General features: G+C 38.4%; 1 protein-coding gene and 1 long non-coding RNA gene across 20 annotated transcripts in view; one reads left to right on the top strand and one right to left on the bottom strand.

Moving 5' to 3' along the window:
• The window catches only part of ABI2 (abl interactor 2), a 74,211-nt gene that overhangs the window by 47,536 nt on the left and 8,157 nt on the right, over nt 1-18,518 (top strand). For 4 of the 19 annotated variants that reach the window (XM_068196095.1, XM_068196086.1, XM_068196088.1 and 1 more), the window contains 7 exons: nt 6,242-6,339; nt 7,066-7,212; nt 8,215-8,339; nt 9,230-9,415; nt 11,923-12,081; nt 16,430-16,516; nt 16,842-17,015. In XM_068196095.1, coding sequence (XP_068052196.1) covers nt 6,242-6,339; nt 7,066-7,212; nt 8,215-8,339; nt 9,230-9,415; nt 11,923-12,081; nt 16,430-16,516; nt 16,842-17,015 — 976 coding nt within the window. The remainder of the gene's footprint in view (nt 1-6,241; nt 6,340-7,065; nt 7,213-8,214; nt 8,340-9,229; nt 9,416-11,922; nt 12,082-16,429; nt 16,517-16,841; nt 17,016-18,518) is intronic. The other 15 variants (XM_068196090.1, XM_068196092.1, XM_068196105.1 and 12 more) reach the window with 7 other exon arrangements.
• On the bottom strand, nt 20-7,057 carry LOC137477249 (uncharacterized). Its single transcript, XR_011000899.1, has 3 exons — nt 6,822-7,057; nt 2,722-2,858; nt 20-1,180 (listed from the first exon to the last, which is right to left on the bottom strand). It is a non-coding gene; the product is annotated as an uncharacterized lncRNA (long non-coding RNA).

Below are 18,518 nucleotides of genomic sequence, written 5' to 3' on the forward strand. Positions count from 1 at the left end.
ACAGCAAGATTAGTGAATAGTGCATCAAAGAACTCAAGCTGAAGTATGTCAAATTCTTTAAATGTTAATAGTCTTGGTGGCTGCAGAAGCAGCAATAAAAAGCATCAAATCAATTAGATAAGCAGTTAAATTAAGTTACATGATATTATGATGGAGTTCATAGTACATTAATAAATAGATAGGTTATAGCCTTTATTGAATATGATGATATCCTCCTCCTCTTGAAGTGCAGCTGGTTTGGGCAAAGAGGGACTGGAAGATTTTTAGTAGCAAGTGCCACCTTTGTAATGAGGGAGCTGTATTTTAGAATATAGAATGCCAATATGTAGAATGAGTATATTAATTAAAGGAAGTTCCAAGTTGATGTGAAATATTTTAAAGTATTTTCTATGCTTGGAAAAAGCTAAAAGGAAATCCTGCAAATTCCTGAGATTGCCTGTAAAACCAAGTATTTATATAGATATCTCCATGATGTCCCTGTGAAATTGGACAGATAGTACTTTTAGTCAGGCATCTCTGATAACAATGGAAAACTTTTAATTTATGAGAGAATTCTCATATGTCATTTGAAATTTATTTTTACAAAGGTGTGTGAGGTGTACAGCATTTCAACTCGCTTAATGTTTACATGCTTTTAATTTGAGAATGGCAAAATATGTCTCCTCCATGTTTTTTTACAATCTGTTTACATAACATGGGTACTTTTGCTGCTGAATATGTCTTATTCTGGACACACTTAATATTGGATGATGGTTTTCTCAGTGTTCTTAGAAAACAATTTGCAAGGTCAATTTTCGTTGTTGCTCCCTGCAGTTGCAGTTTGTAAACAAATAATGACTATCCTAAGAAAAGTTTTTAAATTGTGTAACTATACTTTGTATGTGAACTGACATATCTGTGCATTATCTGCAGTGGCAGTAAGAATTTCTACAGCTTTTCAGAGTAAATATTTTTTCTGTTTATAGGTTTGCAATGAAAACATTTTTTGTTATAACACCAATTCTTTATTTACTAGAGTGAACCCAGTCAAATTTTATTTGAAGAATCAAACATGTCAGTCAGCTTCTCATTGGCAAAACATGAGGGTTTCAAAGAGAAAACAAAAAAGGCAAAAAGCTGTGCAGCACCTCTCAGTAGACCTGAGTTATTCTTTGTCTCACTGTAGTCCTTGTGCATCAAGCTGAAAGAAGACTGAAAAGCAGTTAGTAACTCCAGTTCTGTGTGAATGGTTTTTTTACTTCACTTAAAAGTGATTGAATAGGAAGTGTTTAGCCTGTATTTCTTTTTTGTGATTGCAAAAAACCTTTAGCCTTACCTAACAGCTATAGTATTAAACTGACTGTAGCATTGGATTTGTGTCTGACTAACTTAAATTTTAAACAGATTTTGAAGAAAGTTTCAGTTACAAGGCAAAGGAAAATCAATTGAAATGACATTGTTTAAACCTTTTTGTATTCCCCAGATTTGGTTCTTCAATTACTTTTCATGGGTAGATGTGGTAAGATCAAATAAGCTCACTTGCTTGAAGCTTCTACTTGTGGTCATTTGCCAAAACAGAGCTGAAATGTATACATTTCACTTCCATATAAACTGCTTAAGGAGCTGACAAAGCAAGTGGTTTGATTAGACATGCACAGTGAGTATTTGAGTGGCTGAGCACAGCCTGAAAATAAATTTACTTTGAGGTAGCAGATGATGGGCCAAAAATTTATTCATCATTTCTGTAGCGTTAACAAGATGAAGCAAGGCATGGAAGGGAGTTTTCATTCAGCCTGGGGGTGTTTTTTCCTGTAATTGGATATAAAATTGCTCAAGAAGGTTGAGGAACTGCCTGAAGGTTCTGAATATAATCCGTGAAACATCACTGATGGGACTTTTTTTCTTGCTAGGTTTTGGGCAAAACATTTTGCCTTTTGACATCTTGAAAGTTCTAGAAAATACAGTGTGGATGCAAAGCACCACCTAAAAATTTCTGGCTGTGTCCAGCTTTAGAAGTAGCTCCTCCTGAGGTTTGATTGTGCTGAATATCTGGTATTCAGGGTTTTGGGAGGAAAAAAACAACGAACCAAAAATAAGCCAACCCCCCAAAAACCTACCTTGCTTGCTTTCTTGCAGGTAAGTGCCTCACATCTGTATAAATACAGGACATTGATGCAAATAGTTTTGCAGTCTCTTGACCAGCTCTCATACCTCACCAACTATGTATTTCTGCGCTTCCTGATTTTTTTTTTACTTGTGAAAATATTCCCAAGAATTAAACTGAATGAACATCATAATTTATCAGTTTTAGCTGATTTATTTCAATACAAATTCTTTATACAGTGGAGTGCTAAAGAAATTCAGTATGTTAAATGCTGATTAAAATGTAAGTATGAAGGAAACTCAGTCATATGTAGGACCATAAGATGGTGTTTTAATCATTGGAATCAATGAAAAACTAGTTGCCAAAAATAGAAATTGGCCAATTGTCTTAATTATTAAAAAAATTAAACTTAAGAGGGTAGTTTTTCTGAGTACTCTAGTCAGAGCCATACTGTGCCTTGAAGTCATCAGATGGCACCTTTCTAAAACTGTAGCTCAATAATAGAAAATATTGGATAAAGTACTATTGTGCCCTTTTGAAACAGAATGGTCCATAGGCATCCATTTCTTTACAGTTCATTTTATAGCAGTTCATTTTATGGCTGGATCCCAGAGCATTTTCTAGGACATCTTATTTACCAAGGATCTGCTTTTTAGGTAGTTTCCGTAGTTTCTTCCTTAGCAAAACTTCTAATTCCAGCTCCAGTGCTGACAAAGTTTGGTAGAAGATATTTTTCTGTGGTGCATGTGCTTGCTAATTCATCTATTAAAAGCGTCTGCAAGGTATCCAGTTAAACAAAAAACTTAACCAAGATATCTTGGTGTTCCAAGACTTCTGTTGGTAATAGTTTTTTTTCTTCTGTGAAAGAGGAAAAAAAAAAATTGAAAAATCCCTGCATGCGTTAGGCACAGACCCCGTGCCCTATTGTCTCTGTACAGGGTTGTCTTCCTGCTTTTACATCAGTCAGCTGTGGTTTTTTCCTGAGCTTTGTGCCCAAGTCATTACTGCCTCTCTTGACTTTTTTTTTCTGTTCTAAACACAGTGTTTGGCTGGTTAACTGTGCAGTTGTGAGCAAAGGCACAGACAGATATTCCTTTATCTTTCTGGTTGCAGGCTCTCTTTTGCTATGCATTTTCTTAAAATCATTTGCAAGATTTAAACTAGAAATCAGCCCCAGCCTGTGGGGTCCTGCAGTCAAACAAACCAGCATCAGACAGGTGCATTCCTCTGCTTTCACCCTCATTAAATTAGCTACATCTCGGTAGTTCCAGCTGTGCAGAACCAGGGGAAATAATGTCTGAAACAGTGCAACTTCTGGCAAATACCAGCTTACTCCAGAAAAATGATTTTTTAAACTTGACAGGAAATGCAAATGTGACCTTGAGTTCTGGTGGTTGCTTCAGACTTTACATATTTGTAAGAGGGATGTGTGTGGGAGATGATTTGTGTATGGAAACTGTATTTACAACCATATATGCAAAATAGAAAAGGCAGTAAAGTAAAGTTTGGAAGAGAGGGGGCATTAATGGCCTTCCTCCCCACCCCCTGCAGAAATTATTATAGGAGACACATGTATGTATTACAGTGCTTTAATTTCAGTAGTAGTTGGTGCAGTCGTAGATTTTTTTAGCATCTGGCAAGCTTTTATTTCCAAGGATCTGTCCATTTTGGTCAGAACTGTTGACATAATTGTATCTTTTTAATTTCTCTTCTGTGATTATATGGCAATAAGTCAAAGGGGAAGTTACTTGCACAGGGTTGTTTAACTTAGAGTAGCTGATCTTAAAGCCATCAGTCCTGTCAGATTTGAAGACAACCTTGTAAATTTTAATTACTTGCTCTCTGAACAGTTCAATTTCAATGTTGAAAAGTCATTTCCAAGACCCTGAAACTAAACCTACTGTCAGTAAATTTCTTCATCTTTGAGGGTGGGTTTTTTAAAGGATGGTTTCTTTTTGCTAAGTTCCTGGGCTAAAAAGGGGTCATTTTTTGTTTGGCCACATTTTCTAAAGCTTTCTTCCTATCCTTTGTGAAGGATCTGTGTATTTAAAGTGTTAATGAAAATATCAGGCACTCACTGGAGCTCTGTGTTGGTGAGGCGAGTATTAGCTGCTCTTCTGGCTGTACCCAGTGTGATGCTCCAGCATCCTCCATCTCAGCCATCCTTTCTTTTCATGTAGCCATAGCTCTGGGGATGCCTAGAAGTTCATTTTTGTTCTTGCAGTCCTTGTATATAAAATAATAACATTATTTGTATTAAATATATGTAATTTTATATTAACCGTAAAGTGATAGCCAGTGGTTACATAATCTCGTCAGAAACAATAGTGTAGCCAGTTAAAACCCCTAAATGGCCTATTCAGGGGCACACAGATTTGGATGTCTTCAGATGACAGACCAAAGACATACAGCAGGTGACAATTCAGTGAGCATTTAATTAAGGTGGATTTTGTTTGTGGGTTTTTTTTTTTAACTCAAATAGGTGAGTGAAACAGGCATGTTTAATGAAAGAGGAAATACAGGGGGTGCTGCAACTTTAAAAAAAAATTCAGATTTTGCTGTTTCTTAAATGTTCCGTGTATAGAATAAAATATATTTCATTTTACACTTTCCCTTTTCCCTTGAAGTAGCTGTAGTTCAGTGCTTACCTCATCTCTTACTTGAATTAACTTTAAATTTCTTGTTGCTTAGAGTTGGCTTAAAGGACTTTATAATGCTGTGCAACATAATTTTGCCTTAAATTGACATTACAGAGTACTCTTGCACAACTAAATCCAAACATCTGTTTTTGAATCTGACAAAATACCTCTTTCAATGCTTGGGTTTTCTTTTCCTCCCTGCAGATTGAAAATGTGATAGCACTGGGATTATATAGAGCCAGAGAATCAAGTTTCAGTGGATTAGAATACTGAACATATTACTCTTTACTCTGTTGTCAATATTTATCAATTCACAAATCTAAATATTGTCAAGGTTTTAAGTGAGTTGTTAGAGTCAAATTTTGAAGGAGTAATCTGCCTTCAGTGATGTTTGCAAATACTCTTGAGTGCCTTGATCACTGATTTTTCTACGGAAGGTGGGGGCAGTAGCCAGGATTTATGTTTTAGAAAGAAGAAACTCTGTGAGATAGAGCATGACAGGAAGAACAGAGAGAGGGTTGTAAGCACACTTGTTTAGGTTTGCTGAGTATCTCTGTGCCTAAGCAATGGCTCAGGCAGTCGTAAATCTGAGCTGTTTTGTAAGCAGACCGTGTACTGATTCCTGTAAGGATGCACGCATTGAAGGAGTTTTGCTTGGCTGGCAGACTACGGGGAAGCAAAATGCACATTGGTAACAATTGTTTACAATTCCTAGATTAATCAATTAGTCAGGAATGCAAATGAATTTTTGAAAGAAGTTAGAGTAAATTATTTTATGCAAAATTTACTTCATTAGTATTTTAGTATAACCTGACAAAGGGGAAGTGGACAACCGCAGTTATATCACATCACTGCTACATATTTTTCTCCCTGTTCATTTATTTATAAACTCTCAGAGATGAAATTGCTACAGATTTAATGGGGAAAAAAATACACCTTTGTATTTTTCTCAAAATAGCTTTGTCTGTATGTTTATATGTATGTAACTAATATTTAAAGTAAATATCTTTAAATGTTTTTATAATCTGTGAAAACATTAAAACATTGATGGATGATATTTATAGATTACTTTGGCTTCTCCATATCTGTATAAATCACATTAGATTGTGGCCTATTAGATAAGCCTTAGTATTTTTAAACAGTATTCAAAAATATTTGTGCAGATTTACCATTCAGTAGTGCCATGTGAAATAACTGCCTTTTTCTCAAAAGATGACTGGGAGGTTCAGCCAAGTTAGGTACAGTGTCTGTATTCTCAGAGATTTACCATTTGTGATAGCCTGAAGGCAAATTCACTTTTTTGTACAATTTCTAAAAGCTATGTAATAAAGAGTCCTTTGAGCACAACTCTTGACTTCTAGCAGAGTGGAAATTGCATATAAAACGCATGGCCTCTCAATTTTTTTTTGTTTGTTTAAACCTTCCCCTACTTAGAGTTAATTGCTAAAGGCATCTCAGTGTCTCTCCCCTCGACCCTGAGCTCAGTGAAGGCCGTTTTTCTCCCCGTTCTTTCATGCAGGTCAGCACCCAGAATATGAAGATGGGTGGGCTGCCTCGCACAACACCACCCACCCAGAAGCCACCAAGTCCACCGATGTCAGGAAAAGGAACTATTGGGTAAGTGCACTTACTGAGCGGGTGAACAGAAGGGAAAAGAGGAAAGATTCTTTCTTTTTCTGTAGTGGGAGAGGTTTCATGGTTTTATTTTAACCATTCACAAAGGCCAAGAGGTCTGCATCCTCTGATACTGATCATGTCTTTGTATGTTAGTGTGCTGCTGCCAGAAGACATGGGCATCATCAGCCTTTCCCAACAGGAACCCTTTTCTCAGTGCAGAACACTTAGAATTGCATACTGCAGAGTAAAATGTCATTAGCTGTGGCTTTTGCAGGTGGTGCTAAACAACTGAAAAATGAATACATAGCACTGTTCCTTATTTGTGCTGTGCTTGATCAAAGTACTTTCCTGCAACATTTACGAACTTGATTTTGACCTTAGGAAAATGTGTTATAAGTGGGATGTATGCTGTTTGGTGGTGTGTGATTATGTATAAATGTACACAGCATGGTGCTTTATTTTAATGCAAGATAATGGCTTACCTTTAAAACAAGAATGGGATGTGCAACACAGAGTTTACTGATAGGAAGACGGAAGTACCTGAAGAACATCCTTAATTTATTTTTCTCCTCATGCTACAAAATAGGTACTGCAAAGTTATAGAAAAAGCCCATTTTTAAAGCTCACATTCCTGGTTAGTATATAGCTGTCCCTCAAAGAGTGAGAAATCTCTGGTTTGGTGTGCGTTACCCTAACTGGCTTCTGGCGTGTGCTTGTGCCGTGCAGGCGGCACTCCCCGTACCGCACGCTGGAGCCGGTGCGGCCCCCGGTGGTGCCCAACGATTACGTGCCGAGCCCGACGCGCACCATGGCCCCGGCCCAGCAGAGCCCCGTCAGAACGGCCTCGGTCAACCAGCGCAACCGCACCTACAGGTACCGGCCTGGCCTGCTCGCGGGGCAGAAGCTGCTGTGCTGAACAGCAAAGCCCCCGGCACCTCACTCTGCTGGGAAGCTCCCTCATTCATCCTGTGGACTGGGAATCTCGTTGGCGTGATGAGAATGAGCACTAATATAACCAGAATAGGGAATCATGTTAAGATTATTAACTTAACCCCCTGTTCACCTCAGTTTTAGTGATCTCACTTAGTTAGAGTACTTAATTACTAAGATTGTGAAGTCTTTCAAGGAGGTAGATCATGATGCTATTTTGCTAAACGATTATCAAACTGGGAGAAGACTTTGTACACAACTTGCCTTCTACATGTTGAAGGGCTGCTTAGATGGTTATACTTGACATTTTTGAACAGTCTTTGATGTTTATAGATTGAATAGCTGAAATTGTAGCATAGTGTTTTGGGGATATTGATAACTTCAAATATAGAATAAAGCTAAATTCCACTACCCGGGGCTCTGCAGACCACCTTTTTTTTCTAGGATAATTAGTTTCATGATGTGATAGATCTAAATACTTTCCTTGAAATCTTTACTTTTTACACATAGTAAATACTTGAGGATGGCTAAACAAGTGGACTTAAAAAGATAAGAAATTGGAATTTTACTATCTTATAACTTTCAGGCTTTAGTAGTCTCCTATGAAAGCATACAAATCACAAGTCTAAGCACTCCATAAGTTTTAAAATTATAGGAAAAAGGTCTGTATTTGCTCTGTAGGGGCTTAACAACCCTGGAATGTCATGCTTTGTCATGGTTCTGGGCAAATTCACTAAGGCTAACTTACTGAAAACAAACCTCTTGTGTTGTAGTCAAAGTGGAGAGTTTCAGGAAAGCCCAGCTTTGTATAGATTTATGTCACCCTTGTTTCTTTTCTCTTGTTCCCTGTTTCTTCTCTGATTTCATAAGATGCTCTGTGAGGGATCTTACGTTTCAGCATGAACAGCAGTGTATTCATACCCTGGTTACTTTGGTTTCTTACAGCAGCAGTGGCAGTAGTGGAGGAAGCCACCCAAGTAGTCGGAGTAGCAGTCGAGAGAACAGTGGAAGTGGAAGTGTAGGTGTTCCCATTGCTGTTCCCACACCATCCCCTCCTAGTGTCTATCCAGGTAAATAGAAACTTCTTGTTCCTCTTTCTGCCTCATTGTTAACCTTGAGCATTTGCAGTTTCCTAAACTCGAAGGGAAGCCCAGAGTTCGTTGCTATTGATAATATGAGTTTGAATCAAGTAGTATCTTCTTTGAGAGAGGTGCTGTAGTGTTCCTCCTATGTATTAATTTGTTTATCAGAATTTTTTGCCTGGCTGCCTGCAAGTGATAAGGTAGGACACAGCACCTTTTTTAGTGGGCTGAGGGACACTTCTCCCTTGACCTTTTAAGCAAATAAATGTTTTTTCATTGGCTGTTTATGCAGATACATAGAAGCATGTTTTTAGAAAATTAGATTGAATGAGAGGCAGGCACAGAGTAAATCTTGAGTATATCTATGCAAGCCTAAATTATCACAATGACATACTTGCTCAATGTAATGGCCCCAGACTTTCCAGAAGTAGGAAGTGTTATCAGTACTTCTTTTTCCTTTGCTCAGCCTTTTCAGTGAAGAAGAGCCTGTAGTTCACTTGCAGTGAAATACCTGCAAAAGCCACAGCTTCTGAAACAAAGTGCTGGAAATTTTTTTGTTTCCTCTTTATATTTTCTAATTTATACAAAAGCTAAAGACAGCCATGCTAGAGATTGGAGCATCAAAAGTAATACTTTTCACTGAAAAGTTTTGGGTTGTGTTCCCTTCAGACCTGGAAAGAAGTGGATTTGTTTTACCCTCATTTACCATCTACACAGGAATGAACCTTTCTTTAACAGCTCCATTGTTTTCTCATCTCGTGCATTCTGAAATACTGTGCAGCTAATAAATAGCTAACACTGAGTAGTCAGAGGCTTTCTCTAATCCTTGCTAACATATCTCCTTATTAACTTCACCTCTTCCTCCTCTCTTCACTTAGCCCCTGCTGGCTCAGCTGGCACTTCTCCCCTTCCTGCTACCTCTGCTCCTGCCCCCACTCCTCCTGCTCCTCCTGCCCCTTCCTCCGCTGCCCCAGATGCTGCTGCTGCTGCTGCAGGAGCTCAGCCCCTTGCTGATGGCTTCACCTCTCCAACTCCCCCTGCTGTTTCTTCCACACCCTCTGCAGGTGAGTGTCTGCTCCAGCTGCTGGGCAGATGAACCCAGATGTGATCATGATCCAAGGCTTTGCAAAGTTACTTCAGCAGCAGTGATTCATAGTTTTAAAAAAAATTTTAATTATAACTAGAAAATATCTGCTAATGCCCAACTATAAGGTCATAGTTACAGTAGACAACTCAAGGTGTGCTGATTTTATTATCAGCAATAATTTAATGTTATAATTTTATTATTTTTGCATTTATTTATTCACTAAATCATACTTTTATTTCTGTTTGGATTCTGAGAGCCTCATAGAATAATTGCTTGGCTGGAACAAGCACTGATAGTTCTGGGTCTTATTATTCTCTTTCATAAATGCAATTTTAAAAAAGCGCATCTGGCAAAGTATAGTTTACGTAACCGGTTTCTTCATTGTTGTCAAATGACAAGTCTCCCTTTAATGAGCTGATGAAAAGGGTAGGATTTTTGTGTCCAGTATTAGGTAAAATACAAATTTTTATTATGCAGACTATTATTAAAACAATTTATTTTCATATGTGGTACTTAGGGTGTATATTGCAACTTCCTTTTTTTAGTGCTGAAGTTGCAGAGTGTAGCACTTACCAACCATAGCACTGTCCTGTATCACCTTTTGATAAGGAGATTGCAGTGTAAAGATCTCCTTCAGACAGCCAAATTCATGTGTAGCTACCTGCATGCTTTGCTGCTTTATGTTATGGTGGAGGCTGCTTACGGAGGAGGGACTTGGTTTGTGTGTTTATTAGTGGTCATGTCTTAGTAAAAATTGCACCAGGTTCCAGAAGCATTCTTGAAGTTGCCTGTAGTTTAAAGGGCTGTGGCTCATATAAAATGAGAAGATATTTACACTAGAATCCATAACTGTGACCAGAAGTTTCTAAAGTGTAATGAGTTTTGGTCTGAGAAGATGATCCTGATGTTTAAACTACTTTCCTGAAGATGAGCTGTGGCATATGGGGCCTCAATCAGTTTTCCATTTTTGATGCACTGTCAGTATCCCAGTTCTTAAGCCATATTGTTTCTATATTTTTAACAAGTCAAAATCAAGCAAAGATTAATATTTTAATGACTGTAAATTTGCATTTCATAAGAGAAATTTCACCTTAGTTACTATTTCTAAGATGTTTTGTTTCCCTGTTTTATTAGTGAGATTGCTTATATGGCTTCTCTGAAATAAAGTATTTTAGGAGACTAGATAGATCACCACTTTTGAAGTTACAGCTTTTGGTCCTTAAAAACCTCTTAGCCATCTCCTCTTCCTTCTCTCCAATCACCACCAATTTCTGCAAGTACATTAAGTAACAGAGAGAGAGACACACACATTGAAAAGACACATCAGGAAAAATGGGAAAAAGCCTCTATAGAATGGATTCTTCCTCAGGTGTTTCTTATGTATAAAAAGCACATTTTTTTAATATGGTACACCACATCATTGGTACAAACCAGAGGGAATGTGACGCTGTAGTTTATGCATTTGCTCTTACAAGCAAGTAACAGAGCAAGCGACTTGTATTTTTATTTACTGACCTAGTAAGAAGTTCTGCAAAGCAAGCAAAACATAATGACGAACAATGCAGGTTTTAAAAAATGTGTATATTCTTTTGTTCTGTTTCTCTATTTACTTCTCTCCTCAACCACAGCGACTATCCCTTCTTCCCTTGTTTTCTTGCAAACTCTCAAATTTGCTTCTAGGACAAATGGTGGAAGCAGAATAGTGTGTGAGGTGTAATAACACATATGGGAATAACAAATCCAGCTTACTGTTATATACAGTATAAAATCCAGAGAATTTTATGTGAGCAAAGAAGATACCTTGCTTCATTTTTTGCTTGCTGGGATTCATGATCATTAGAGAAAGTAATGAAAATGCAGAGCAAGTTTTTGAGGAGTTGTTTTAATTGAGCGCTCCCTTGAAGAGGGTCTTTTAGTTTTACTTCATTTATTCCATCCTTCAAGCAGTTTCTAACATTCATTTCTCCCCAGGTAATTCGCTGAATATCTTCTAAATGGCTCTAAGATAGGTAGTACTGTGTTTTTCAGTTACAGGGGATTAACAGCTTTGAATCCTGGAAATGGCCTGCAGTTATTTTTCACATGTATGTTCCTTAATTGCGGAACTGTAACGTTTTGGGGAGTTTTTTGCAGGTTCAGAAATAACTAAATTCACAAGAAGCTATTGTAATACATAATTTAAAATAAACAACCAGATATTATTTTCTTTCATTTTGAGGATTCATAGCTTAAATATCTTTCTATTTTCCCACTGGCTTTTGTAGGCAGTGCTGAGTGCAGGCAGTTGGGAGAGGTATGTTTTGCATTGCTCTTGAGACATCTGGTGTCCTGCTAGTCTGGCAGCTGAAGTGGCTGACTACTAGGATGCAGACTGTCTTAAAATAAAGAGCCAGAAACCTTTCCAAACCTTTGAAACTGAATGCAGGTAGAGGGAAGGCAGGCATCATTCTTCTCTTTGCTAATGCATTTCTCTCTCTACCCTAGGTCACCCAGTTCAGTTCTACAGCATGAACAGGCCTGCAGCTCGGCACACGCCCCCGACCATCGGGGGCTCTTTGCCGTATCGGCGGCCGCCTTCCATCACATCGCAGACGAGCCTTCAGAACCAGATGAACGGGGGCCCCTTCTACAACCAGAACCCAGGTAAGAAAGTTTGGCTGCTCCACTGCACTTGGCGGTGGTGAACACAGTGACCTTCAGCTCTCTGAAATTTTATGTTCTGTCTCCATTGCAGATTTTGCACTTTCAGTATGTTGCTGGTAGCTGTGCCAAAGCTGCAGTGCAAGTGCACAGTATTCAGCTTCTATTATGGCAAGCATCTTAAAAAATGCTGGCTTTGTTGCCAAATAATTTACGTTTGATGTCACAGTCCCTATCAGACAAGCTTTAGTCCTTGACTACACCATGTGCCATGGACCTGCTTTGGTGTGGGATAGGTATTTGATTTTGCACCAGAATGCTGATTCTTCATTAATCAGTCTTTACCTTGTGTGCTTTTTCCTTCTGGGTAATGTACAGTTCAGGCAGTTGTACTTGTTACACTGGGATAAGCATTAGACACCTTGGAGACACCAGGTGTGTTTGGGTGTGAGGGAGCTGTGTCATCTGCTAAGCCCACAACTGATGTTATTTTATGGGTGATCTGCCTTACAAAGCAAGAGGAGGCCTTACCAGGGAGTGAGTGTCCTGTGTGTCAGCATAACACAGTAGCCTTTTACCTAAGGAGTCCTTCTTCCTGTGCTTCTGATGGCACCAGGAGGGTTTTATACTAGACTAGGGGAGAGTCTCTCTTTTGACAAAGCTACAGAAAGATGCAGGGGACACTGAAAGTTTCTTGTCAGGAAATGCCCTAATAGCGGCAAAAATGAATGTTGACTTGCAAATACTACGGTATATTGGTGTTTTGTGGTGGTGGAATTCGAAGGGGATGTGTGTGTTGCTTGGTTCCTTTTGAGGTTTTTTGTTGTTGTTGTTGGTTGGTTGGTTTGTTTGTTTTGTTTGTTTTTTTTTTAATTGAGCACTGAACATGGAATTAGGTCAAATGCTGCAATCTGCATTTAAGGGGTTTGATCAGGTTTGGCTGTTACTGTTTGTGAGATAACCCTGCAGGGTGAGCTGAGCTTGAGATGGAAATGAATGGTCCTGCTGGGCACAGGGAAGTGGAGGAGGTTGTAAGGCTAAATTGTAGCCCAGTTGCCTGAAATGGGTCATATTTTCTAGTGCATATTGAAGACTGAAGGGGGGGAATAGGCAAGAAAGGGTAATAGCAGCAAAAGAAACCTTTCAGGATTACAGTAAAGCAATTTTTGCAATAAAGACGATTTTCAGTATACCCAGAGAGTTTTTGATGACTGCTGTACGTTTTTTGCTTTAGCAAAGGGATAATTCTCCGCAAGTTGCCATTGCATTGTTAATAGGTAATCATATAAGATGCCAAATAGACTTAAAATAAATTGCATAACCACAGTTGTCTGTGTATCCAGAAAGAAGGTAATGATTATGGTGATTAGTCATTTGAACTGTAAATCACAGACAAAATGCTTCAGTTATACTGGCATATCTGAGACAATATAAATAAGCAGTTGTAGTAGGAGACTTTTTGTGATATACCAGCAGAATAGAGAATTTATTAGCTTTGCAGTTACACTAAACCAAAGTTTTTTTGGAGTTCACCTTGAAAGGAGAGGATGTTAAGCATGCATAATTGATGAAAGCCCTAAGAACAGAGGCACTGATGTGTCTGGAAGGAGCAGGTTCAGTAGTGACAGGACAGAGGCCACAATTTTTTCTCAGCATTCCTGAAGTGAGGTAGAAAACAAGAGGGGGAAAGAGAGACCTTACAAGAGGCAGAGGAGGGTGCCAGCTATGGCTTTTTTGTTGTTTGTAGGCTGTTTGGCAATAACCCAGTGCTGTTATTCCTATTGCCATTTTTTAAAATGGTGGCCTAGTCATGTTTGTTTATTCACTTGACAGGAGGAGGATGAAAGGTGCTTCCATTGCCCTGTTCTGTTAAAAGCTATTTCAAGATAATACAATTTTTCTGCTTTGTGATGAGACCTTTTTAACAACTGAAAAGAAAATATTAAGAAATGCAGACTCTGAATGATCTCAGCATATGTCTGTCCCAAAGCCACTCTTGCCAGCCAAACCACCTAACAAGTGTTTTGACATCGCAACTTTGGATATCATTATCTAAGCAACATAGAGCTCAGCGCAGGCTAAAACTGTGTGGAAGAATCTGGGCAAGTATTGAGATGGTGGTTGTACCCCACTCCATTTGTACAGCTGAATTCTTACCAGTCTGAAGCAGCCTAGTGGAAGATGCTCTTGAGCATTTCTGAATTAATTTGCAGCAATAGTGTATTAAATCTATCAGTGGTCAGTATGGAAGGAAGATGGGGGAGAGCATTTAAGATGATGTTTATATAGCAGAGGCAAAGTTCTTCTGGTGCATTTAATAAAAAACCGTTTAGTAATAAAATATTTGTTGTAATACCTCTTCAATGTCAAAAATAGAGTCATTATATAGCATATAGAGACAATATTATGATAGCCCCTCCACAGTGCAAAGACTGAAGCACAAACTGAGGGGTTAAGATACTCAAGGAATGATGTCAGCTAGTGTTAGCATCACCATTGTGATTAAACTACACAACACAAACTGAACCTGGGAATTTTTTTGTATTTGCTTGGCATGCTTGTCTAGAGTGATTTATTTTTCTCCATGGAAGGCCTTGTTATTTCTTTCAAAGAAATATATATAGGTCATGAACAAAGTACACTAAAGAGACCAAGGAAACTGGAGCTACTCTCCTATGATATGTATGGATTATATGAATCCATATGATGTTGAATAGAGGAATCATTTTGAAATTAAACACTTTTCTAATGTATATAATTGAAAAAGCAGGGACAAGGATGCTGAATTGATGAATATTACTGCTTTTCAGTAGGACTTTAAATTTGAGTTCCCTTTTTCTGCTTTGAAAAAGTGCAAGACCAAATCTTTTCACAGCAATCATGGTTACACTTGAAGGAATAAATACTCTGAGGTCACATCATTTGAGTCAAAGAAACTGTAATCAGAAATATGTTTCCATTTTTTCTCAAGAGATATCAATTAAATGGTGAGATAATGGAACTTACTTTATATGGAGGTACTTTTGCAAAAAAAAAGGATTTCATTTATGGTGTATGGTTCTGAAAGAAATGTGAATGTGAGTGACAGAAGAAATTCAAAGCACTTAAGATAGTTGTTACTGGAATGAGCAAACAGAAGAAATTTTGAGACGTAAGTTGTAAGTGCTGTAGAACTCTTTTGTCTTGCTATGATAATGTGAATTAATTCTGAAAAATGCTACATCATACCTGTCAGTTTTCTTACTACCTCTGGAATTAGCCTGAAGTTTATTTAGTTCTGTCTGGTAGCTAAATAAATGTACTGGTACATGAAGTACAGACTTTCTTTCCTCTTAATCCCTTTGGACATGATTAAATGTTTTTTGTATGCCACATACTAACAAGAAATGTATTACTTGTGCTTCTCCTAAAGTGTGCTGTCTGAAAAATCATCTTGCAACTTACCTAAAGAATTTTTCTGCGTTATTCGAAGTGATACTAAACTCTCATAAAACTATTTAGCTGATGTTTTAACTAGATAACTGAAACTCGCATTCCAGGCCTAAACCACAGTTCAGCGTTACAGCATTTGTAACTGGCTGAAAGTATCTTCTTTAACTGGGAATTCTCATATATTGTGCAATGGCAGCTCTTATTGTACAAATAGAGCTCTTCTGGTACCAGGGAGAGGGCTGTTGAGAGTTCTGTGCAGAGAAGTCAGGTGGGGAGGAAACCAAGCAGCACATCTGCAATAGGCTCTGTGGTTTGGCAGCAGCACAGTGTGTTCTGTTCTGTCAGTAAGATCAGAAGTGTTGCATCTTTCAGATCTGCGCAGTTCTCAAAAGGCATATTTTTTTGTTTTGTCTGAAATAGCTGCCTCATTCAATGGGGGTTTTGGCCTACATCTTGGGAAAAAAAAAAGAGGTATATCCATTTCCATTACTAGGGATTCATGGATGCTGTTAGTCACCTCTATAAATATCAGTCAGATTTGAAAGGGGTAGGGTTATAGGCAGAGAGTCCTCTTGATATATTTGTTAGTTAGGTCTGTTCATGGAGTGCTATATTCTGTAGTAAGAAACTTCATCTTAAGGGAATCTCATAGTCAAATCAGAAAAATGCTTCAGCATGGATTCTTAATGTTATGAAAAAGAACTGGGTTGGAAATTTTAAAAATAGAGAACTATCCTTGAAGAAAGGATTAGGAATATGCTTAAACCACCTGAGCCATTTTTCTTTAAATGTTAGTCTTTTTATCTCAGCTTCTTGGCAGCCTGCTGTATTGTCTGAGTAGTGATGGTGTCTACATTCCTGTTTGCTGCTTTGTTGTGTTTCTAACTGGGTGCCTCTCTCTTTTTAATTTCTGTGGCAGCATCCCTTGCTCCTCCTCCCCCCTCCATCCTACAGGTAACTCCACAGTTACCACTAATGGGATTTGTGGCCAGAGTTCAAGAAAACAGTAAGTTTGCTGCTTCTTTGTGCAATGTTTTATTACTGGATGTGGCTTTTGGATTGAGTTGATGAAAAACTTGTCTGTATATAGCCAGAATTCTGCATTCTCTACTGCCTCTGCAAGTTTGTCTGAAATTGTGAAGGGTGGGAAAAAGAAATAATCTTATTGGAGGTACCTGGTCATTCCTTCTCTGAATTTTCCTGTCTCTAGTGTATTTTCAGCAGTTATAACTGTTGGTCCCACTTCCATTAATTGGGATAGAGAGTATTACTTGAAGCAGCTACCATGGTTGTAGAGACATTTTCATGGTTGTATTGTTACTTCTTTTCAGTTTCAGATACTCCTCCCCCCCCACCGCCTGTGGACGAGGCAGTGTTTGATGAGTCTCCACCTCCACCCCCACCTCCAGAGGATTATGAGGAGGAGGAAGCAGCTGTGGTGGAGTACAGTGATCCCTATGCTGAGGAGGACCCTCCTTGGGCACCGAGGACATACTTAGAAAAGGGTAGGTTTGGAGCTAGAAGAGACAGTAGGGTTGTATTTGTAACAAATTTTGTATGTGCTCCTGCCATCCTGCTTTTGGACATGGAGTCTGCCTAGACTCCTTCATACCGGTATTTGGTATTACAGCATTTTAGTCAGTAGCAAAAGAGAAAGAAGAGGCCCTGATGTGTGTTTATAGTGTCTCTCATACTAATGCAAGGCAGGGGGAGATGTGTGCATGTGCCTTGAGAAACACCTTTCTATTTGATGAAATAATCATGTTTGAATGATAGTTCTGTTCTGCTTTCCTGTGGGACTTTATGAGTTTGGGAACTAAAATAGTTTATGTAGGTGCATATACACACAGATCTGTTCCATCTCACATGGGATAGCAAAGCTGTAAAGGAGAATCTTTAAAGATAAGCTGGAGAAAGTCAGGCTCTTAGTCAGAAAATGCTTCCTACGGAGAACAGAAGTATAAAAAGCCAAACATTGTCTCTATTGATGTAGAGACCCATGCAAAAACATATTTTTAAAACTAGATGACCAAAACATCAAAAAGGGTGGTCTGTTTTTAGAAACACTTTTAAAAGTAGTAAAAAATACAATTGCTTTCAGCATATGAAGAACTATTAAATGGTAGTTTTAGGAGACCAGAAAAAATGAGATATTGACATAGTTGTGGATTCTGTTGTAGTTAGATGAATGTCTCTACTTAGCCCATGTCTTGAGATTTGACTGATTTGCTGGAGTGGGGAGAGAAGTGCTTGGCTGTGAGTTTTTTGTAGCAAGCTTTGAAGCTTTAAAATTAATGAGAAACCTTATACTAAAAGAGGACTTTAATACTCAAAGAACGTGTATACTTATACTGCTGGGAATTAAAATGCTTTATTCAGCAAAATAATTTATCCTGTGGGAACTCCTTAAGTTCCTTTAAATAGTATTCTGTGCCACATGATTCAAAGTGGACAAAACAGATGAACGTAAGTAGCTCTTCCAACACATTTACCCCCAAAAAGTAGAATTCCCAATTCTTAGGATTTGTACTTGTACTTTTGATAATGACCATTGTCCTATTTAAGTTCACATGAGAGCACTTTTATAGGATTAGGGTAGACGACCTTTGCAATAGAAGATGGGACACCAAAGAGGTGTCAAATACAGAGAGTTGCTGAATATGGGAATGGGATTCAATATGACTCCGTTCTGTAGAGGGTCAAGCAGCGTGGGAGATTTAACATTTAACCTTTAACATTAAGAGCTGAGGATGGAGCCTGCAGCTGAGGATGAAAGTGAATAGCAGATCCATTTGGAACAGATGGAGAAATTGTTTAGTAGGATATAGTTACTGGGGATGCTGAACATGAGGACACTGCCATGTGACTGTAATAGCAGCAGCCAACCTGTAGTGTCCAGGGATGTGCACTGCAGTTTTCCATTGAGCTCCGTGTCTGGACGTGTAGTAGGAAAAGATAAGAAAATGAGCTGGCTCTGCAAATCAGATGAATGGAAATGGCTATCCAGA

The sequence above is a fragment of the Anomalospiza imberbis genome, chromosome 7, assembly GCF_031753505.1.
Source record: "Anomalospiza imberbis isolate Cuckoo-Finch-1a 21T00152 chromosome 7, ASM3175350v1, whole genome shotgun sequence".
NCBI classification, from domain to species: Eukaryota; Metazoa; Chordata; class Aves; order Passeriformes; family Viduidae; genus Anomalospiza; species Anomalospiza imberbis.